The 21,938-nt window shown below is 39.3% G+C and overlaps 1 protein-coding gene across 7 annotated transcripts in view; it reads left to right on the top strand.

Annotated features, from left to right (window-relative positions):
- The window catches only part of Nalcn (sodium leak channel, non-selective), a 351,653-nt gene that overhangs the window by 267,545 nt on the left and 62,170 nt on the right, over positions 1-21,938 (top strand). For all 7 annotated transcript variants that reach the window (XM_011245094.3, XM_030247866.1, XM_017316063.2 and 4 more), the window contains one exon: positions 10,951-11,024. In XM_011245094.3, coding sequence (XP_011243396.1) covers positions 10,951-11,024 — 74 coding nt within the window. The remainder of the gene's footprint in view (positions 1-10,950; positions 11,025-21,938) is intronic.

Here is a 21,938-nt window from a genome sequence, read left to right as displayed (position 1 = left end):
ATCTGTGAATACCTTCAAAATAAAAAAAAAACATACAGATATCCAGATTTTCCATATAAGAAATGGATTTATTGTTAACACTTCAAATAAAAAAATTTAGTCATTAAGTTAGTTATTTGTGGAGTTTCCTTCTGAAGTAAATACCAGTTCTTTCATTCTGGAATCAATTGATCCCAAGAGTAAAGTGACCATTGATTCTTTAGGCCTCTTCATTGCAACAGAGATATCAAACATTCCCTAATATGGGTGTTGCCAGGTGACTTGATTGATTTAATTAATCTTCTGATTTATTGAAAACTATGATGGAGCCTTGATTTGGTGATATCAGTAAATGCAAGGTGTATCTGTATGATCATGACAGTTTTGATGAATAAGAAAATCTGTAGATCCTTCTGAGTGTTTCAAGGTTCTTATTTTAATCTCTTGTTACAAATGTAGAATAAACACAATAATTGGCTCTTAGGTTTTGCAGTAAGATTTTGGACAAGTTAAAATTTGTCATAGATGTGAAAACCTCATCTTTTACAAAGAGCAGAAAGATAAGGGGTTTTACGTGTTTTTTGATTTATTTGTTTTGTTTTGTTTTTCAGCATAGTTTAGAAAGCTTGTTTTATTGTCTAGGGACATTTACAAAGATGTCAAAATGTTCTGAAAATATTTGAACCCTACATCTGTGCTATTCAGAGTTCTAATGACAATTGTAAAACATGCATTGTTCATGATAGCAAACAACCTAGATTTTATTATTCACATATTTCTTATTTAAAAAGAAAATACTAATTCTTATCCATTAGAATTAAATTTCAAGTAAAGCTTTATATATTTTTATATATTTGATATTTTATATCAAACCAGACAGAAACAGACACAAAGTCCTACACCTAACTAGAGTTACTTAGAATTGTGGAAAATCAGTTTTCTTCAGTGGAGAATCTCTGGATAGATATATCAACCACACTCCAGGGCAGGCCCCATGACTCTGAGTAGTTGGTCAACAAAAAGTGTGTGTGTGTCTGTGCCTGTGTGCCTGTGTGTGTATGTGTGTGTGTGTGTGTGTGTGTGTGTGTTTTGGCCTTCATTTTATTAACTTATTTTGTTGCTTGGTTGGTTGGTTGGTTGGTTGGTTGGTTGGTTGATTGGTTAGTTGGTTGGTTGGTTGGTTGGTTGGTTCATTTGTTTTACACTTTGAGTTTTGTTTGTTTTTTGTTTTTTGTTTTTTTTGAGAGAAACAGATTGTGCATTGTATGGGTAGATAGATGGGGAATATTTTAAAAGGGATTGGGGTAGAAAAATGAATATGATCAAAATAAATTGTATGAAAAAAACAGTAACATGAATACCAATTTCAAAAGGGAAAGAATAGATAGATAGATAGATAGATAGATAGATAGATAGATAGATGATAGATTTTTTAAAATATTTTTTATTATTATGTATTTTCCTCAATTACATTTAAATGCTATCCCAAAAGTCCCCCATACCCTCCCCCCCACTTCCCTACCCACCCATTCCCATTTTTTGGCCCTGGCATTCCCCTGTACTGGGGCATATAAAGTTTGCGTGTCCAATGGGCCTCTCTTTCCAGTGATGGCAGACTAGGCCATCTTTTGATACATATGCAACTAGAGTCAAGAGCTCTGGGGTACTGGTTAGTTCATAATGTTGTTGCACCTACAGGGTTGCAGATGTCTTTAGCTCCTTGGATACTTTCTCTAGCTCCTCCATTGGGGGCCCTGTGCTCCATCCAATAGCTAACTGTGAGCATCTACTTATGTGTTTGCTAGGCCCTGGCCTAGTCTCACAAGAGACAGCTATATCAGGGTCCTTTCAGCCAACGCTTGCTAGTGTATGCAATGGTGTCATCGTTTGGAGGCTGATTATGGGATGGATCCCTGGATAGATGTTGAAAATTCATTGTGAATGAAAATAATTCTTTGTGAATGAAAACAATTGAAATGGTAAATATCTACAATTGGAAAGTAACTGGCATAATATATCAAGCTCAAGGTAGACAACTAATGGATCTTTTGACCTTTTATTTGAGGAAAACTTTTATTCATGTGAGGTGTTAAGTTTATGAGCATAAAATTAATTAAGTCTGTGAGGTAAACAATAAAGTCAGTCTTCATTGCTTCTTATACATTATGACTTTGCTTTTATTTTTCTTTCTCAACCAGGCTTGATACTTTGAAAGAGTCAGCTTCAACTCTCTGCTACCTATGATTTAAGATATTATTAATTGATATTCATGAGACAGTACTTATTAGGAGAATTTTAAGCAAGAAAACTGTAGTTTTGGATACATATCTAGTAAAGTAATAAAGATTTATATTAACCTTCCAAACATTCAACTCAATAATTTACTCTGAAAATACATTACCCAAGAAAAGGCAAAGGTAGCAAAAGTAATAATAAAAATTAAAGTGAATATTACTCAAACAAGTCTGAAAGAATCAATAAGTTATAAGTAAAAGAATAGTAAAAGTGATAAATATCTTCTGGAAGGATAATAAATGGGTCCACTGAATATCTGAATTTTTGTGAAGTGTCACAGGAACAAAACAGAACACCTAGACTTAAAAAATAAAATCCTGTGACAGAAAGAGTTTTGCAGTTAAGAGTACTTGCTACTCTTTTGAGGATCTGTGTTTGGTTCTCAGAACCCAAATCTGGTGGCTACAACCCCATGTTACTGCAACTCCAGGGGAATGGAACTCTCTTCTGGCATCCACAGGCACCTGCACACATAATACAGACAACCACACATGTACAGAAAATAAAAATTTGAAAAGCAGCATATCATAACACATTTTTTAAGGAACTAGGTAATCCACAGACCTTAAATAACAGGACTGAAAGGCTGGGATGGTGGGTACATGTCTATAATCCCAGAACTCAAGGTCAGGAAGAGTTCAAGGCCATCTGCAGCTCCATGGGCAGGTGGAAGCCAGCCTAGGATATAGGAGACTATGCTTCAAAACAGAAACAAGCAAACAAAAGTGGGTGGAGATAGACCAACAGCCTCGTGACTCCCATGTTATTGACATCTTTTAGAACCAAAACCAAGTCAACCTCAGAGCATCAGTGTTTATGGGAAAGGAGCATACCCTCCAGTGCTCTCTAAAAAAAAAAAAAAGGCACAGAAACTGAATGAAAAAGAGACAGTCCAGGGCAGGAGTGATAAGGAAAACAGATCCAAGCACACTAGAGGGAGAAAAGAAGGGCAGATAAGGGATAGGGTACAGGAAATGCCAAGAAGAAAGGGTCCGTGTTTGACCGCTACACTGAAGCAGCAGCAGCAGAAATGGAAGCTCTGGTGTGGAGACACACTGAACTGTTTGGTGAACGTGGTACTGCATAGGAATGAACAAGATCTAATCATCAAAATCAAACATCCTATATAAGACATAAGAAAAAGTACTGAGCAGAGAGCATGCCATGAATCCATATCCATACATACTTGTACCTGGGGCAAAATGGGTTAAAAGACATTAAAACCCACATAAGATTAACATAGCCACATAAGTAAATTTAAAAAGAAGTCAGGGGTGAGGTGCTGAACCCAGGAAAGGATAAGTAAAAGCAATAATATAAAATAATTAAATCAATAGATCATGATTAAACCTTCTTAAATTTTTCTTCTCTGTGTGTGTGTGATGGGCTGTGTGCATGATTGCATATGTGTGCATTTGCACATGCATGTGTGTGCACATGTGAGTGGAGGCCGAAGGTTAATGCTAGGTGTCTTGCTTTGAACATCTTTCACCTTACATTTTGAGACAGAGTTTCTCAAAACTTAGAGCTCACTGGTTTATCTAGCTTAGAGCTCACTGGTTTATCATCTAGCTTAGAGCTCACTGGTTTATCTAGCTTAGAGCTCACTGGTTTATCATCTAGCTTAGAGCTCACTGGTTTATCATCTAGCTTAGAGCTCACTGGTTTATCATCTAGCTTAGAGCTCACTGGTTTATCTAGCTTAGAGCTCACTGGTTTATCTAGCATCTCTGCCTCTGGAGGGGTAGGGTAGCAAACTGTCTGTCACACTGTCCTGACTTTTATGTGGTACTGGTATTCTGAAATCCAGTCTTCATTGCTTGTATAGCAAACAATTTACCTGTTGAGCCATCTCTTTGGCCCCTGGGGAAACCTTTTAAAATAAAAAAGAAATAAAAAATAAGCTCCCTATTATTATCCTGGGGATTTATAGTGGAGAATGCCACAGCAAGATACTAGAGCAAGTGACAGAATTGTAAAACAGCATATTTGAAACAAATATAGAAGCAAATGCTGTGTCTCTGGAAATATAGCCCAGGAAGAACCAGAAATACAATCTATGCCACATGTTATGAGACTTTACACTTTAAAAGTGCTTTGGTCTTTGTCTCCTCAAGCAGCAAGTGACTTTTAAATTAACGAGCATCAGGTCATCATCAGACATTTCAGCACAATCCTTTTGATCAAAAGGAACTGGGGTACCACATAGGATTGCCAGGAAAGACTGTGGGAGACAGGCTTTTTTTCGTTTTTGTTTTTGTTTTTTATACCTGGGAAATCTAAATTTCTTGATTAAAGAGGCAGAAACCTGTTATCAAGATGGCATTGTACACACAAAGCACTATTTAATAGTATTCCCAGGAGCTTGTCTCAAAGAAACTTCTGAAAACACATTACCAGCAACACTTCTGGCAGACACATCACCAGCAAAAGTGATTCATATAGTAATGGAAGTACCAAGAGGCAGTGGGAGAGCACATAAGGAAGAGTTGCGACAACATGAGGTAGCAACTAAAGAAATATACCACAGCCATGTGCTGGGATGGTATGGGACAGACAGGAAGCAGAATACAGAGACTGCTCTTTCAATGTCTAGTCATCTTGGCTGCAAGTCTGTGGATCCATCACTGTTCTAAGATTATCGTGAACTATGAAATACAACTAGTGAGTAATTATGAGATAGCTGAATTATTTCATCCCTTGTTAACTTGGAAAATCAAGTCTTGAAATCAAAAGAAAAAATATATAGATGCCATACAGAAGAAGTAAGAAAGATTTCTATGTCTTGAATCTAAATTGAAATTATTGGAGTCAGCCCAGGCGAAGTTCCCAAATGGCAAGCAACTGGGCAGCAATAAACAATTCTGAAATCTAGATTATATGCTTGAAATTTTTTCCTCAACAAATATATCAGGAATACTAGGAGAGATTATTATTGATTTTGAATAGGAAGTGCACATAATTGTAGAGCATCTTGCCATTGCTGAGAGCCAAGAAGCTGTGCCAATAGCTACTAGCATCTTGTCAAAAGAGCTGATGGGCCAATAGGCAGTTGATCACTTGACCTATGATGAGAGGAAGACCATAGAGTTGATGGGTAGGGAGGAAGAAGGGAATCTGGGAGAAGTTGGAGGAAGGAAAGAATGCAATCAAAATATACTGCATTAAATTATCAAGGAATAGATGACAAATTAAAAACAGCAATTGTAATGAACTAAAATCATCAAATATATTTTAACCTTGAACTCATAGTGATTCTTTAATTAATTAGTCACTTTTAAAGGATTGTACAAAGCCATTAACTATTAAAAACAGGCACAAAAAGATTCAGAATCATGAACTTACCTTGACTGTTTTCCCTCGGCACTCTACTGGTAAAACAACCAGGGACAACTCCCTATTAAAGTATCATTTCAATGAAATGGAAAGAAATGACAATTTTGCAAGTGAGATAAGTCAGTACAATGAACATCAATGCTTTGGTGACAGAGCATGACAGCAAAGATGGCCTTGCCAGAGAGATCAAACTGGAACATTACTGGATCAACTACTGACTCACGTGGGAAACAGAAGGCAGAAGACCCTGTGAACCAATCTGCCCTTTGCCCTCAGCAAAGCCCACATGACCAGGAACTGAAGGAGAAGTGACCCACTCTGACTAAAAGACCTTTCTAAGAATCAGCAAGAGTTGCTCATACATTGCTGGGTTGTTGCAATCCAGATTACATTAACTGCAGAAATTGAGTTGAATTTCATGGCTTTTGATTTCTGTGCTAAAGTGGGCAATTTAGAGAAGATAGGTCAACCTCTTTGTCTCTCTCTGCAGTGTCTCTCTGTATGTATCTCTGTGTCTCTGTCTGTCTGTCTGTCTGTGTGTGTGTGTGTTTGTGTGTGTTTGTGTGTGTGTGTGTGTGTGTGTGTGTGTCTTACTGGGGGCTGAACCTAAGATCTAACCCAAGATAGTCAAGAATTCTCAAAATATGGGCTTATCTTTGAAATCAGAAGTTTAAGATGTTGAAAAAAATGTTTTACCTTAACGCTTAAATTAATTTTTTGTAATTGTTTTTGTTCACTAATTCAGTCAAGGAATTGCCACTTTGTGATTCGAATGCATTAGGTTTGCAAATAAAACTGCAAACAAAACATCAAAATATTTTCCACTAATCATTTGTTTCCAGTGCAAGCTCTATCCGACTGGACCCCCTCCCTATTTTCCACATGTTTGATGTACTTAGATTCAATGTGAGCTGTTAACTGAGTCCATTCACTCTCGTGATTTGCAATTTATGGTCTCAAATTACACGGTTTAAAATACCTCTGTTTGGTCTGGTTCAGGTAACTAGCAGTATCTTTTTAGGCCAGGAGAGGTCACCGAAGAGCAGTGTAGCTCGGAGTTCTTTGTGACTAGCACAGACTAAGAACATCTTTTCTAATGAAAATATATAAAGCTTCACTACAGCAGCCGAGGACTAAAGAACAACTGATATCTACAGACCTTTATTTGCTACTAAAAGAACAGCTTAAAAATATATATATAAAGATATCTAGCATATCAAATACACATCTTTCAGAACACAATGTTCAGAAAACATAAATGTAATGTTTTAACATATAATCTACAGGTTATATGTTAAAACAAAGGACATCCTACTACTTGTGCTGTTAATTGTAATACCATTCTCAAGGACAGCCTGGAACATATGACCACTGCATTTGCTTTAGTCAACTCAAGTTCATTGTATAGATAGCATCCCAAATATGCAGTTTGTGTTTTTGGTATCAGCTGCTCCTATGCATATTATACTGCATATTGACAAGTGACTGAATTCCAGTTGCTGCCTTCTGCAAGAAGCAAGAAAGGCATGCTTTGAGCATAATGGTGTCTGCCTTCCCTGCCCAGAGTTTGCCATTGTTGGTCCTCCTGTATCCTGAGCCTGACTTTTGGCTCCTGGCTGTATGTTTCTAGCGGTCAGAGCAGAAGCCATCCCTGGTAGGCTCTTCGGCTGTAACTCCTGAACAGTGCTCCCCTGACAGACTCTTCTGAGATAACTCCCGAGCATTATTTCCCTGACAGGATCTTCAGCTGTAACTCTTGACCAGTATCCTCTCGGCTTCAGCTGTAACTTCTGAGCCCTATTCCCGTGAGATGTGCTGAAAGCCCAGAGATTGTAAAATTCTAGTGTCACCTCTTTATGCATAACAGATGTTGGAAAGTAAATGCCCTTTTACATGCTACCATGAAATGTACCTTCTAAATAGATAACATTCACTCTAGTCTCTGTCAATATGTGACTAATTTTCCTAGATGTTCTAATCAATTCAAAGACGATTCAGCTTTGATTACAAAAAGACAAAAATTATTTATAGATGTGGGTGGAAAGGTCAGAGTATTAGGTGATCCTGCATTTCATTTCAAATCTGCTCTGTAACATAGAAACTATATTTACATCATAATGTTACCTAAGTGGTCAGTAGTGATGTCAAGGACCAGTTTGTGGGTTAGAATGATGATTAGGTGGATAAAGTGCTCACTATGCAAGCATGGGAACTTGAGTTCAGAGCCTTATTACCCACACACATGTAAAAATCTGTGTGTAGCAGTAAGGATCGGTAAGCCCAGTGCTGGGGTACAAAGATAGAGGATCCTTGGGGCTCAGTGGCCATTTTAGCCAGTCAGAGAACTCCAGGTTTAGTGGGAGATTATATCTCAAACAACCAAGGCATAGGGTGATAGAAGAAGACACTTGGTAAATGTTGACCTCAACCTCCACATGAACAAAAGCAGAAGAAAAAATGGGTTTGTGGCTCTGCTCTTTCCCAGGCTTGATGATATAGACATCTGGGTTCACATTATAGTGTTTATAGACTGGTTAGTAGATAGGAACTCCTGTGTTTCAGCCTGGCTTGCCTTACTGAGCTATTTAGTTCCAGAGTTCAAGAACCTGGCTCCTATCTATGTTTTGTTATTAATGCTGAGCCCCCCATCGATCTCTCCCTTCTCCATCTCTCTCCCTCCCTTTTCGTCCTCCCATTCTATCTTCTTTTGACCACTTGGACACCTGGAAAGTGGTCTACTAATCTAACATAAAACCAGTGAGCAGAACAGAGCTGGCTTTTCCCTCCAAGACATTTTTCTTGATCTGTTCGTCTGGAGTGACTTTCACCATCACCACCTGTCTTAGTCAGGGTTTCTATTCCTGCACAAACATCATGACCAAGAAGCAAGTAGGGGAGGAAAGGGTTTATTCAGCTTACACTTCCATACTGCTGTTTATCACCAAGGAAGTCAGGACTGGAACTCAAGCAGGTCAGGAAGCAGGAGCTGATGCAGAGGCCATGAAGGGATGTTCTTTACTGGCTTGCTTCCCCTGGCTTGCTCAGCCTGCTCTCTTATAGAACCCAAGACTACCAGCCCAGAGATGGTCCCACCCACAATGGGCCTTTCCCCCTTGATCACTAATTGAGAAAATGCCTTACAGTTGGATCTCATGGAGGCATTTCCTCAACTGAAGCTCCTTTCTCTGTGATAACTCCAGCTGTGTCAAGTTGACACAAAACTAGCCAGTACAATTGACCCCTTGTCAACTTGACACACAAACACATCACTAGTAAGCCTCAACCCTTACATTCTTATTCATCCCCAAGGTCTAAATAACTTTAAACGTCCCACAGTCTTTACATATTCTTAAAATTTCGATCTCTTTAAAATATCCATCTCTTTTAAAATCCAAAGTCCTTTTACAATTAAAAGTCTCTTAACTGTGGGCTTCACTAAAATAGTTTCTTCCTTCAAGAGGGAAAATATCAGGGCACAGTCACAATCAAAAGCAAAAATCAATCTCCAACCATCCAGTGTCTGGGATCCAACTCACGATCTTCTGGGCTCCTCCAAGGGCTTGGGTCGCTTCTCCAGCCATGCCCTTTGTAGCACATGCGTCGTCCTCTAGGCTCCAGATGCCTGTACTCCACTGCTACTGCTGCTCTTGGTGGTCATCTCATGGTACTGGCATATCCAAAACACTGCATGACCCCTTCAGTCCTGGGCCTTCAATTGCAACTGAGGCTGCACCTTCACCAATGGCCTTCCATGGCCTCTCACAGTGCCGAGCCTCAGCTGCTTTGTGTGACCCCTTCATGCCTTCAAAACCAGTACCACCTGGGTGACCCTTACATATTACCAAGTCCCGCTGCAGCAGGAGTACAACCTTGGCCATCTCTGGAACACAGCCTCTTTGTGCTTTCAGAAAACACTTCCCAGAAGATGTCACCTCAGCGATGCTGGTCTCTTCTTAATCACCGCTAATTTCTTAGCTCCAGCTAACCAGCATCAATAGTCCCAGTAATGCAAAGTTTTTGCTTTAGTAGTTCTGGCATCTTGTTAATCATAGCTGATTCTTCAGCCCCAGCTAACCAGAACCACAGAATCTTCACAATCAAAACAGCAATGGCCCTGAAAAGAGTCTTTAATTTTCCCTCTGAAATTTCACAAGCCAGGCCCCCATCTTCTGCACTGTTCTCAACATTATCTTCCAAGCTCCTACACAACATTCGACAGAGCTCTTAACAGCGAATGGATCTTCTGGCCCAAAGTTCCAAAGTCCTTCCACAGTCCTCCCCAAAACATGGTCAGGTTGTCACAGGAATACCCCACTCTGCTGGTACCAATTTGTCTTAGTCAGGGTTTCTATTCCTGCACAAACATCATGACCAAGAAGCAAGTAGGGGAGGAAAGGGTTTATTCAGCTTACACTTCCATACTGCTGTTTATCACCAAGGAAGTCAGGACTGGAACTCAAGCAGGTCAGGAAGCAGGAGCTGATGCAGAGGCCATGAAGGGATGTTCTTTACTGGCTTGCTTCCCCTGGCTTGCTCAGCCTGCTCTCTTATAGAACCCAAGACTACCAGCCCAGAGATGGTCCCACCCACAATGGGCCTTTCCCCCTTGATCACTAATTGAGAAAATGCCTTACAGTTGGATCTCATGGAGGCATTTCCTCAACTGAAGCTCCTTTCTCTGTGATAACTCCAGCTGTGTCAAGTTGACACAAAACTAGCCAGTACACCACCTAGAGGGGAACTTTGACCTTCTTTCCTGCCGTCTGTATCCATGCCAAAAGATAAAAACACCCCCTGAAGTCATGTTCAGATTAGGATTGGATCACAGGCCAGAAGCATGCAGTGACAGAGTATGGTCTGGAAGACATCTCACTGAACAATGATAAATATGGGCCCCAAGTGTTAATTTCAACATCACATTCTTTGGAAACTGAAACACTTATTCAAATGATTGACAGTGTCACTACCAGCAATGTACACACCATATACCATACCATGGCTGGATCACACAGCCTCACAGTTAGTTAGAATCTCTGTACAGACTAAAATACAACAAAGAAAGAATTTGAATCATATGTCAAGTGAAATAAGCCAAACTCAGAAAACTAATGCCAGTTTTGTCATGTGTGCAGTCTAACTTTAAAATTATATGTGAGGGTGGGGGAAATGAAGCTAATGAAGATATTATGATGGGAGGGAGAGATATTAAAAGAAAGGTAATGTGACGTAGAGGTCAAAGGGGAAAAGGAACTAGTATTTGAACAATGTCTTCTGCCTTATAGATTGTGAATAGAACATTCTTTTATATCCCAAAACTAAACTGGCCCTTATACTTTGCAGCTCCGCAAGTCTGTTTTCAGCATAAGGGCGAGGAACCTACTGGAAAAGGAGACTGCAGTCACAAAAATCTTAAGGTAATGCCAATAAACTTAAAGCATGCTTTTACACAAGTAGGATTATACCAGGGTATGGCGGGGGGCGGGGGGGGGGTGCTCTTCTCAATGAATTCATTTTCTGGAGAGTAATATTTACTTTCAGCTCAATTGTAGAATAGTGCATCTTCATGATTACAAATAATGTCAAAAACATAACTAATGTTTATCTAGAAAACATACTATTATAATATCATAATATGTCATGTTTATTATTTCACGCATTTAAATAAACTATATCTAAAATCATTTACAAAAAAAGGTAAAAGAAACAATTATTCTTGACCACCTATATCCTTTTGTGGTAACTGAAAGAAAAATCTGAAGGAAACGTAGCAAAAGTAAAAGTCTTTAAAAAAATAATTCTGGATCCCTTCTGGTCAGCACCAGCACCAGGTGACCTTGGGTGCGGAGTCAGCAGACACTCCTAAGGTCCCCTAGAGGACTCTCCACGCAATCTTAGGACCACCGGTGAGTGGAACACAACTTCTGTTCCAATCCAATTGCGTGGGACCTGAGACAGCATTAGGGAAGCAGAAAAGCCAGCCTGAGCAGGGTCACAAATCCCTTCCAGTCAGTGCCAGCACAAGATCACCTGGGCACAGAGTAGGTGGACACTCCCAAGGTCCCTAGAGAACAGCTTCTGAGGCAGACCCACTTTCGGGCTCCAGACATCCAGACACCTTCCCTGCCAGAGGAGAGGTGTCCACCCGGCCAAGGAGGGCTTTGCCAGAGCACCTCGGGGCGCCATCTTAGTTCCCGGATCCCTCTGAGACTAGTCTGCTCAGGTGAGAGTGTGGACTACAGAAGCTAACAGCTTCTGGGACAGACCCGAAGTGACACAACTTCTGGGATAGGCCCTGTTTCGGGCCTTCATCTTCTGCCAGGAGACAGATCTGAATGCAAGATATCTGTGCACCTTCCCTGTAAGAGGAGAGCTTGCATTCAGAGAGTGCTCTGACCACTGAAACTCAGAGGAGAGAGCTAGTCTCCCAAGTCTGCTGATAGAGGCTAACAGAATCACTAGAGGAACAAGCTCTAACCAGAGACAACTATAACAACCAACTCCAGAGATTACCAGATGGTGAAAGGCAAACACAAGAATCTTACTAACAGAAACGAAGACCACTCACCATCATCAGAAGGCAGCACTCCCACCTTGCCCAGTCCTGGGCACCCCAACATACCTGAAAAGCTAGATCCGGATTTAAAAGCATATCTCATGATGATGGTAGAGGACATCAAGAAGGACTTTAATAACTCACTTAAAGAAATACAGGAGAACACTGCTAAAGAGTTACAAGTCCTTAAAGAAAAACAGGAAAACACATCCAAACAGGTGATGGAAATGAACAAAACCATACTAGACCTAAAAATGGAAGTCAACACAATAAAGAAAGCTCAAAGTGAGGCAACGCTGAGATAGAAACCCTAGGAAAGAAATCTGGAACCATAGATGTGAGCATCAGCAACAGAATACAAGAGATGGAAGAGAGAATCTCAGGTGCAGAAGATTCCATAGAGAACATCGGCACAACAATCAAAGAAAATGCAAAATGCCAAAAGATCTTAACTCAAAACATCCAGGAAATCCAGGACACAATGAGAAGACCATACCTATGGATAATAGGAGTAGATGAGAATGAAGATTTTCAACTTAAAGGGCCAGCAAATATCTTTAACAAAATTATAGAAGAAAATTTCCCAAACTTAAAGAAAGAGATGCCCATGAATATATAAGAAGCCTACAGAATTCCAAAATAGACTGGACCAGAAAAGAAACTCCTCCCGACACATAATAATCAGAACAACAAATGCACTAAATAAAGATAGAATATTAAAAGAAGTAAGGGAAAAGGGTCAAGTAACATATAAAGGCAGGCCTATCAGAATTACACCAGACTTTTCACCAGGGACTATGAAAGCCAGAAGATCCTGGAAAGATGTTATACAGACACTAAGAGAACACAAATGCCAGCCCAGGCTACTATACCCAGCCAAACTTTCAATAACCATAGATGGAGAAACCAAAGTATTCCACGACAAAACCATATTTAAACATTATCTTTCCATGAATCCAGCTCTTCAAAGGATGATAACAGAAAAAAAAAAATACAAAGACAGAGACCACGTCCTAGAAAAAGCAAGAAAGTAATCCTTCAACAAACCTAAAAGAAGACAGCCACAAGAACAGAATGCCAACTCTAACAACATAAATAATAGGAAGCAACAATTATTTTTTCTTAATATCTCTTAATATCAATGGACTCAATTCCCCAATAAAAAGAGATAGACTAACAGACTGGTTACACAAACAGGACCCAACATTTTGCTGCTTACAGTAAACCCATCTCAGGGAAAAAGACAGACACTACCTCAGAATGAAAGACTGGAAAAAAAAAATTCCAAGCAAATGGTTTGAAGAAACAAGCTGGAGTAGCCATTTTAATACCGGATAAAATCGACCTCCAACCCAAAGTTATCAAAAAAGACAAGGAGGGACACTTCATACTCATCAAAGGTAAAATCTTCCAAGAGGAACTCTCAATTCTGAATAGCTATGCTCCAAATACAAGGGCAGCCACATTCACTAAAGAAACTTTAGTAAAGCTCAAAGCACACATTGCACCTCACTCAATAATAGTGGGAGACTTCAAAACACCACTTTCATAAATGGAAAGATCATGCAAACAGAAACTAAGCAGGGACACAGTGAAACTAACAGAAGTTATGAAACAAATGGATTTAACAGATATCTACAGAACATTTTATCCTAAAACAAAAGGATATACCTTCTTCTCAGTACCTCATGGTACCTTCTCCAAAATTGACCATATAATTAGTCACAAAACAGGCCTCAACAGATACAAAAATATTGAAATTGTCCCATGCATCCTATCAGATCACCATGGACTAAGGCTGATCTTTAATAACAACATAAATAATATAAAGCCAACATTCATGTGGAAACTGAACAACACTTTTCTCAATGATACCTTGGTCAAGGAAGGAAGGAATAAAGAAAGAAAGAAATTAAAGATTTTTTAGAGTTTAATGAAAATGAAGCCACAACATATCCAAACTTATGGGACACAATGAAAGCATTTCGAAGAGAGAAACTCATAGCTCTGAGTGCCTCTAAAAAGAAACTAGAGAGAGCACACACTAGCAGATTGACAACACACCTAAAAGCTCTAGAACAAAAGGAAGCAAATTCACCCAAGAGGAGTAGATGGCAGGAAATAATCAAACTCAGGGGCAAAATCAACCAAGTGGAAACAAGAAGAACTATTCAAAGAATCAACCAAATGAGGACCTGGTTCTTTGAGAAAATCAACAAGATAGATAAACCCTTAACCAGACTCACTAGAAGACACAGGGTCAACATCCTAATTAACAAAATCAAAAATGGGAGACATAACAACAGATCCTGAAGAAATCCAAAACACCATCAGAGCCTTCTACAAAAGGCTATACTCAACAAAACTTGAAAACCTGGATGAAATGGACAAATTTCTAGACAGATACCAGGTAACAAAGTTAAAACAGGATCAGGTTAATGATCTAAACAGTCCTATATCCCCTAAAAAATTAGAAGCAGTCATTAACAGTCTCCCAACCCAAAAAAAAAAAAAAAAAAAAAAAAAAAAGCCCAGGCCGGACCAAAGGGGTTTAGTGCAGAGTTCTATCACACCTTCAAAGAAGATCTAATTCCAGTTCTTCACAAAATATTCCACAAAATAGAAGCAGAAGGTACTCTACCCAATTCATTCTGTGAAGCCACAATTACTCTGATACCTAAACCACAGAAAGACCCAACAAAGATACAGAACTTCAGACAAATTTCCCTTATGAATATTGATGCAAAAATACTCAATAAAATTCTCGCTAAACGAATCCAAGAACACATCAAAACAATCATCCATCCTGACCAAGTAGGTTTCATTCCAGGGATGCAGGGATGGTTTTATATGTGGAAATTCATCAATGTAATCCATTATATAAACAAACTCATAGCCAAAAACCACATGATCATCTCGTTAGATGCGGAGAAAGCATTTGACAAAATCCAACACCCATTCATGATAAAAGTCTTGGAAAGATCAGGAATTCAAGACCCATACCTACACATGATAAAAGCAATCTACAACAAACCAGTAGCCAACATCAAAGTAAATGGTGAGAAGCTGGAAGCAATCCCACTAAAATCAGGGACTAGACAAGGCTGCCCACTTTCTCCCTACCTACAAAACATTGTACTTGAAGTCCTAGCCAGAGCAATTCGACAACAAAAGGAGATCAAGGGGATACAAATTGGAAAAGAAAAAGTCAAAATATCACTTTTGCAGATGATATGATAGTATATATAAGTGACCCTAAAAATTCCACCAGAGAACTCCTAAACCTGATAAACAGCTTCAATAAAGTAGCTGGATATAAAATTAACTCAAACAAGTCAATGGCCTTTCTCTACCCAAAGGATGAACAGGCTGAGAAAGAAACTTGGGAAACAACATCCTTCTCAATAGTCAGAAGTAATATAAAATACCTTGGCGTGACTCTAACTAAGGAAGTGAAAGATCTATATGATAAGAACTTCAAGAATCTGAAGAAAGAAATTAAAGAAGATATCAGAAGATGGAAAGATCTCCCATATTCATGGATTGGCAGTATCAATATAGTAAAAATGGCTATCTTGCCAAAAGCAATCTATAGATTCAATGCAATCCCCATCAAAATTCCAACTCAATTCTTCAATGAATTAGAAAGAGCAATCTGCAAATTCATCTGGAATAAGAAAAAACCTAGGATAGCAAAAACTCTTCTCAAGAATAAAAGAACCTCTGGTGGAATCACCATTCCTGACCTAAAGCTGTACTACAGAGCAATTGTGATCAAAACTGCATGGTACTGGTATAGCAACAGACAAGTAGACCAATGGAATAGAATTGAAGACCCAGAAATGAACCCACACAACTATGGTCACTTGATCTTTGACAAGGAAGCTAAAACCATCCAGTGGAAGAAAGACAGCCTTTTCAACAAATGGCGCTGGCACATCTGGTGGTTATCATGTAGAAGAATTCAAATTGATACATTCCTATCTCCTTGTACTAAGGTCAAATCTAAATGGATCAATGAACTCTAATAAAACCAGAGACATTGAAACTTATAGAGGAGAAAGTGGGGAAAAGCCTCGAATATATGGGCAAGGGGGGAAATTCCTGAATAGAACAACAGTGGCTTGTGCTGTAAGATAGAGAATCGCCAAATGGGACCTCATAAAATTAAAAAGCTTCTGTAAGCAAAAGACACCATCAATAAGACAAAAAGGCCACCAACAGATTGGGAAAGGATCTTTACCTATCCTAAATCAGATAGGGGCCTAATATCCAATATATAAAGAACTCAAGAAGGTGGACTCCAGAAAATCAAATAACCCCATTAAAAAATGGGGCCCAGAGCTAAACAAAGAATTCTCACCTGAAGAATACCGAATGGCTGAGAAGCACCTGAAAAAATGTTTAGCATCCTTAATCATCAGGGAAATGCAAATCAAAACAACCCTGAGATTCCACCTCACACCAGTCAAAATGGCTAAGATCAAAAATTCAGATGGCAGCAGATGCTGGCGAGGATGTGGAGAAAGAGGAATACTCCTTCATTGTTGGTGGGATTGCAAGCTTTACAACCACTCTGGAAATCCGTCTGGCAGTTCTTCAGAAAATTGGACATAGGACTACTGGAGGATACTGCAATACCTCTCCTGGGAATATATACAGAAGATGTTCCAACTGGTAAGAAGGACACATGCTCCACTATGTTCATAGCAGCCTTAGTTATAATAGCCAGAAGCTGGAAAGAACCCAGATGCCCTTCAACAGAGGAATGAATACAGAAAATGTGGTACATTTACACAATGGAGTACTACTCAGCTATTAAAAAGAATGAATTTATGGAATTCCTTGGCAAATGGATGGGCCTGGAGAGCATCATCCTGAGTGAGGTAGCCCAATCACAAAAGAACTCACATGATATGTACTCACTGATAAGTGGATATTAGCCCAGAAACTTAGAATACCTAAGATATAAGATACAATTTGTAAAACACATGAAACTCAAGAAGAATGAAGACCAAAGTGTGGACACTTTGCCCCTTCTTAGAATTAGGAACAAAACACCCATGGAAGGAGTTACAGAGGCAAAGTTTGGAGCTGATACGAAAGGATGGACCATCTAAAGACTGTCATAACCAGGAATCCATCCCAATAATCAGCTTCAAATGCTGACACCATTGCATACACTAGCAAGATTTTGCTGAAAGGACCCTGATATAGCTGTCTCTTGTGAGGCTATTCTTGGGCCTAGCAATCACAGCAGTGGATGCTCACAGTCAGATATTGGATGGAACACAGGGCGCTCAATGGAGGAGCTCAAGAATGTACTCAAGGAGCTAAAGGGGTCTGCAACCCTATAGGTGGAACAACAATATGAACTAACCAGTACCCCCCAGAGCTCGTGTCTCTAGCTGCATATGTATCAGAAGGTATCCTAGTCGGCCATCAGTGGAAAGAGAGGTCCATTGGTCTTGCAAAGTTTATATGCCTAAGTACAGGGGAACAAGAAGTTCTGGGCCAAGAAGTGGGAGGGGGGAGGAGGGGAGAAGGAATGGGGGACTTTGGGATAGCATTGGAAATGTAAATGAAGAAAATACCTAATTAAAAAAAGGAAAAAAATAAAAAATAATAATTCTGATTTCTTCATCTATTACTAAGGATCTGTTAAGATTTGAAAGCCCTGCTGGAAATGTTTATACACCATGTGCTTGCAGTGCCTGTGGAGGCCAGAAGAGGGCATAAGTTCCCCCCTGACTGAAGTTAAAACTGGTTGTGAGCCTCCAAGTTTGTGCTAGGAACTGAACCTGGGTCCTTTGCAAGAGCAGTAAGAGTTCTTAACTGCTCACATATTTCTCTAACCCCATATAGCCACTTTCAAATGATCTTGAAAGCATACTATTTTAGTGCTACTCTCTCAAATATGTCTTGAAATGAAGTTTCAACAAGAAAATTGATCTGACTGCTTAAGCATATCAGACATTACAATAAATAGTGTTATGATTCACACTAAGTGTGTAAGTGTTTGGAACATCAAGAATGGTGTGTGTGTGTGTGTGTGTGTGTGTGTGTGTGTGTGAATGGTATAAAGTGGTATGGCTGATAAAGTCAATAGGCACCTTTGTATAGCAAAGTAGTCTACAAATTTGTTGTAAGTGGAAGGAGGACTCTTCTACCAAGTCCATTACTAGGAAAGATCATGACAGCATCTTTCCATAATGTATATTACTATGGCTTGGGAAGCCATGATGAGGAAATACAGCAAAGTATACACAAGGTGAGAAGCTATAACTTTATAACAGTGTCTGAAACTTGTGAGAGAGATAATACATTCTATGTCATGAAGACACATTCCACTGTGCTCTCTCTATCCATAGATGGCACCCAGGCACAAAAATCATATATGTTTTACATTAGCTTTTTGAGTTGAGAATAAATATTGCTGGGGCTTGGGTATTTGCAATATGATTAGGTAAACATGAAAGGTTCCATGTAAAGAGACAGCCTGAGTCCCAAAGTGGCTGTGCTCTGATGAGGTGGTCATTCATCTCAGTGTCACCCTTGAAGTAAATGCCATGAGACTGATTTGGACAACTCGTTATGATTCCCAAGATACTTAGTCAAGCTGACACTATACTAGCAAGTTCAAGGCAGGGATCTATAGATTTGCTGACACACTTACTAGGAAGAGAAACATCTATCAAATAAGGACCTACTTATAGAGTAAATAACCCACTTTGAGTCTAGTTCAGAACTTTCCTAATGTTCCTCCACTGTTACATCTGCCCTTCATCAAATCTGCTGTGCTTGGGATACACAGTGAACATGCCTGTGCTCAAGTATTCAACTTGATTTCTTTGCTGGAGATACACAATGAGTCCAAAGGTGACCAGTTAATGACTCTGTGCCCTGGGTGCCAACCAGTAAGCCAAGACCAAAGTTGCCAGTGAATGACTCTGCTCTTGGAACCCAGCAAGCAAGCCATGGCCAGAGAACCTACTGAATGACTCTGTTCCAAGGATATCTCAGTACTTTGAGGCTGAAAGGGGAAGGGGTTATAAGGAAGGAGTCATAGGCCTCACCTTCTTTACATTCTTCAGTGTTGGCTATCAACTCGGCAGGATCTAGAATCACCTAAGAGACAAACCTCTGGTCATATCTGTAAGTTCTAGATTAGAATAACTGAGGTAAGAAGACCCACGTATGTGTGAGCAGTACACTACCATGGGCTGGTCCTGGACCATAAGAAGGGGAAGCTGCTGAACATCAGCATTCATCTCTCTCTGCTTACTGGCTGCAGTTGCAGTGTGAACAGGTGCCTCAAGTCTTGGCCACCATGACTCACCTGTCATGGTGGACTATACTCTACACATGAGCCATAAAATACCCCTCCATCCTCAGATTCTGTGTCAAATATTTGGTCTCAGCAATGTGAAAAGTCACAATTGAGCACTCTTTTGAGGAATTCATTGCCTCTCAACTTTTATCCATTCCCTTCTTCCTCCCACCCAGTTGATGAGGCCAGAGGCACCCTCAGGAAACTCTGAGTCAGCCAATTGAAAGGACAGGGCTTTTCCAAGAGAGTCCTATGGGACAGTGCTCTATTATTTGTCTGGGTGAAAAATGTTCTAAAGCCTCCCAGGAAATCATTTCATTTACAGTTAGGCCTTGCAAAAACATTATGTCATAAGGTATATGTGAACATGTCATTTGAATCGAAAAAATAAATCACACTTTTTCTGAGATCTGATCAGTTTAACAATGAAAAGTGACTTAATGGGTACACAGTGTCACAAAAAATGAATGAATTAGATGGGTGTATTAAAGCATGTTTTCAAAAATTCTATCCTGTCACATATATAAACAATGCTGCAAGGGAAATGTTAACAGTTTTTTTGTTTTTTAATATTCAGAACTTTGGGGCTTTTATTTGGGAAAAAGTATAATACATGAGGAAAAAAATATTTAACTCTCAGGAAGTATAGACCCTCCCCCGCACCCAACCTTTCCCAACAGTTGTATAATTTGGGGATAGCAAAAGCCAATAGTACTACACTACATCCCAGAAAAGCATAAAATGAAAGGGCCTTGGCTATATGTCACATTGTGGATTTCAGGAAATACATGGCTACAGCTTGGAAAATTGTAGGATATTTTAATGTAAATTTGATCTTTACAAAAGGCATTTATCTTTTCTGTTCTATAAAAATGTCCTTACTCCTCTGAGTACATGAGAGCATAGGTCCCATCATTTCCAGAAGACACTTTCACTCCAGTCCTTGCCAATTTGTGGCTCCCACAAACAGATCCCCTGTAAAAAGCCATCCTTGGCAGCATGAGTCTGTAATCCAAGTGCTAAGAAAACAGGTTTATCTCTGGACCTTGCTGGTTAGTCAGCCAAGTCCAGTCAGGTTCAAACATAGACCATGTCTCCAAAGGCACAGTGGAGAATGACTGAGGAAATACCAGACATCAGTCTCTGTCCTGCACATGCACGTGCTTGCACATAAACCCATATGTACACGTATATTTATACACATACACATGTGACTTTTGTCTTAAAGTCCATTTATGAAGCTTTATATTTACTGACTTATGTATGTTGAACCACCCCAACCCCTCTGTGATAAAGCCAGCTTGGTGATGGTGGATAATCATTTTGATATATGTCTTTATTTAGTTTATAAGTATTTTATTGAGGGTTTTAAAATCTATGTTCATCTGGGATATTGTCCAATAATTTTCTTTATGTTTGTGTTTTTATCTAATTTTGGTATTGGAGTCATATTGCTTTCATAAAATTAGTTTGGGATTATTCCTTCTGCTTCTTTTCTTTTAATAATTTAAGAAGAATTAGCTGTAGATATTCTTTGAAATTCTGGTAAATTTCTGCTTGAATCTATCTGGGCCTGGTCCTCTTTTAATTGGAAGGCTTTTTTTATCACTATTTCAACCCCTTCTTTAGTTATAGTTCTATTTAGGGTTGTTATTCTCTTCTTGATTTAATTCGGTTGGTTTAGATACAATTTGTTCATTTCTTTTAGATGTTATAACTTAATGCAGTGCGTTTTTAAAGTATTCATGTCTGTTGTGATGTTTCTCTGTACATTTCTGAGTTTATTAATTTGGTTTTATTAAATCTCTTTTTCTCTTTGTTCATGGGGAAGGGTCTGTCTATCTTGTTTACCTTCTGAAAGAACCAGCTCTTAGACTCCACTGATTCTTTTTTATATTTCCAATAGTTTCTGCTCTGATCTTTTGCCAACTTTGGGCTTTAGGTTTGGCTTGCTCTTGTTTTTCCAAATTTTTGAGTGGCATCATTAAATCATTTATTTGTGCTCTTTCTGAACATTTAATGTAGGTACTTAGAGCTATAAATCTCCCTCATAGGACTGCTTTTAATGTGTCCCAGAGGCTATGTTGTGCTGTGTTTTCATGACCAGAGAGACTGATCCTGCAGTCTGTAGTGTAGATAAATGAGCTGATTGAAAGAGCCTGGAGCTAAGAGGGTGCATTCTAAGTGTAGCAGCCTCCTTCATAGCCACGTTAAGTTCTTTGGGTGTAGGGTCTGGGTTTGCATCCCTGATCATCAGAGTGCTACTTTGGCCACAGTTCTCCCTGGACCTACATTTCAAAATATGACTTAGCTGGCTTGGATGCTGCTATTCAGCTCCACTGAAGATCACGCCCTCCAAAGTCCTGAGAGCTTTTCTCAGTCCAGAGGAGGGGGTTGTATGTTTTCAAAATGCTGCTACCTCTGCTGAGGCTTGCTCTCTAATTC

Source organism: Mus musculus, chromosome 14, assembly GCF_000001635.26.
Source record: "Mus musculus strain C57BL/6J chromosome 14, GRCm38.p6 C57BL/6J".
Lineage (NCBI taxonomy): Eukaryota > Metazoa > Chordata > Mammalia > Rodentia > Muridae > Mus > Mus musculus.
This window is presented reverse-complemented; position numbering and strand designations above follow the sequence as displayed.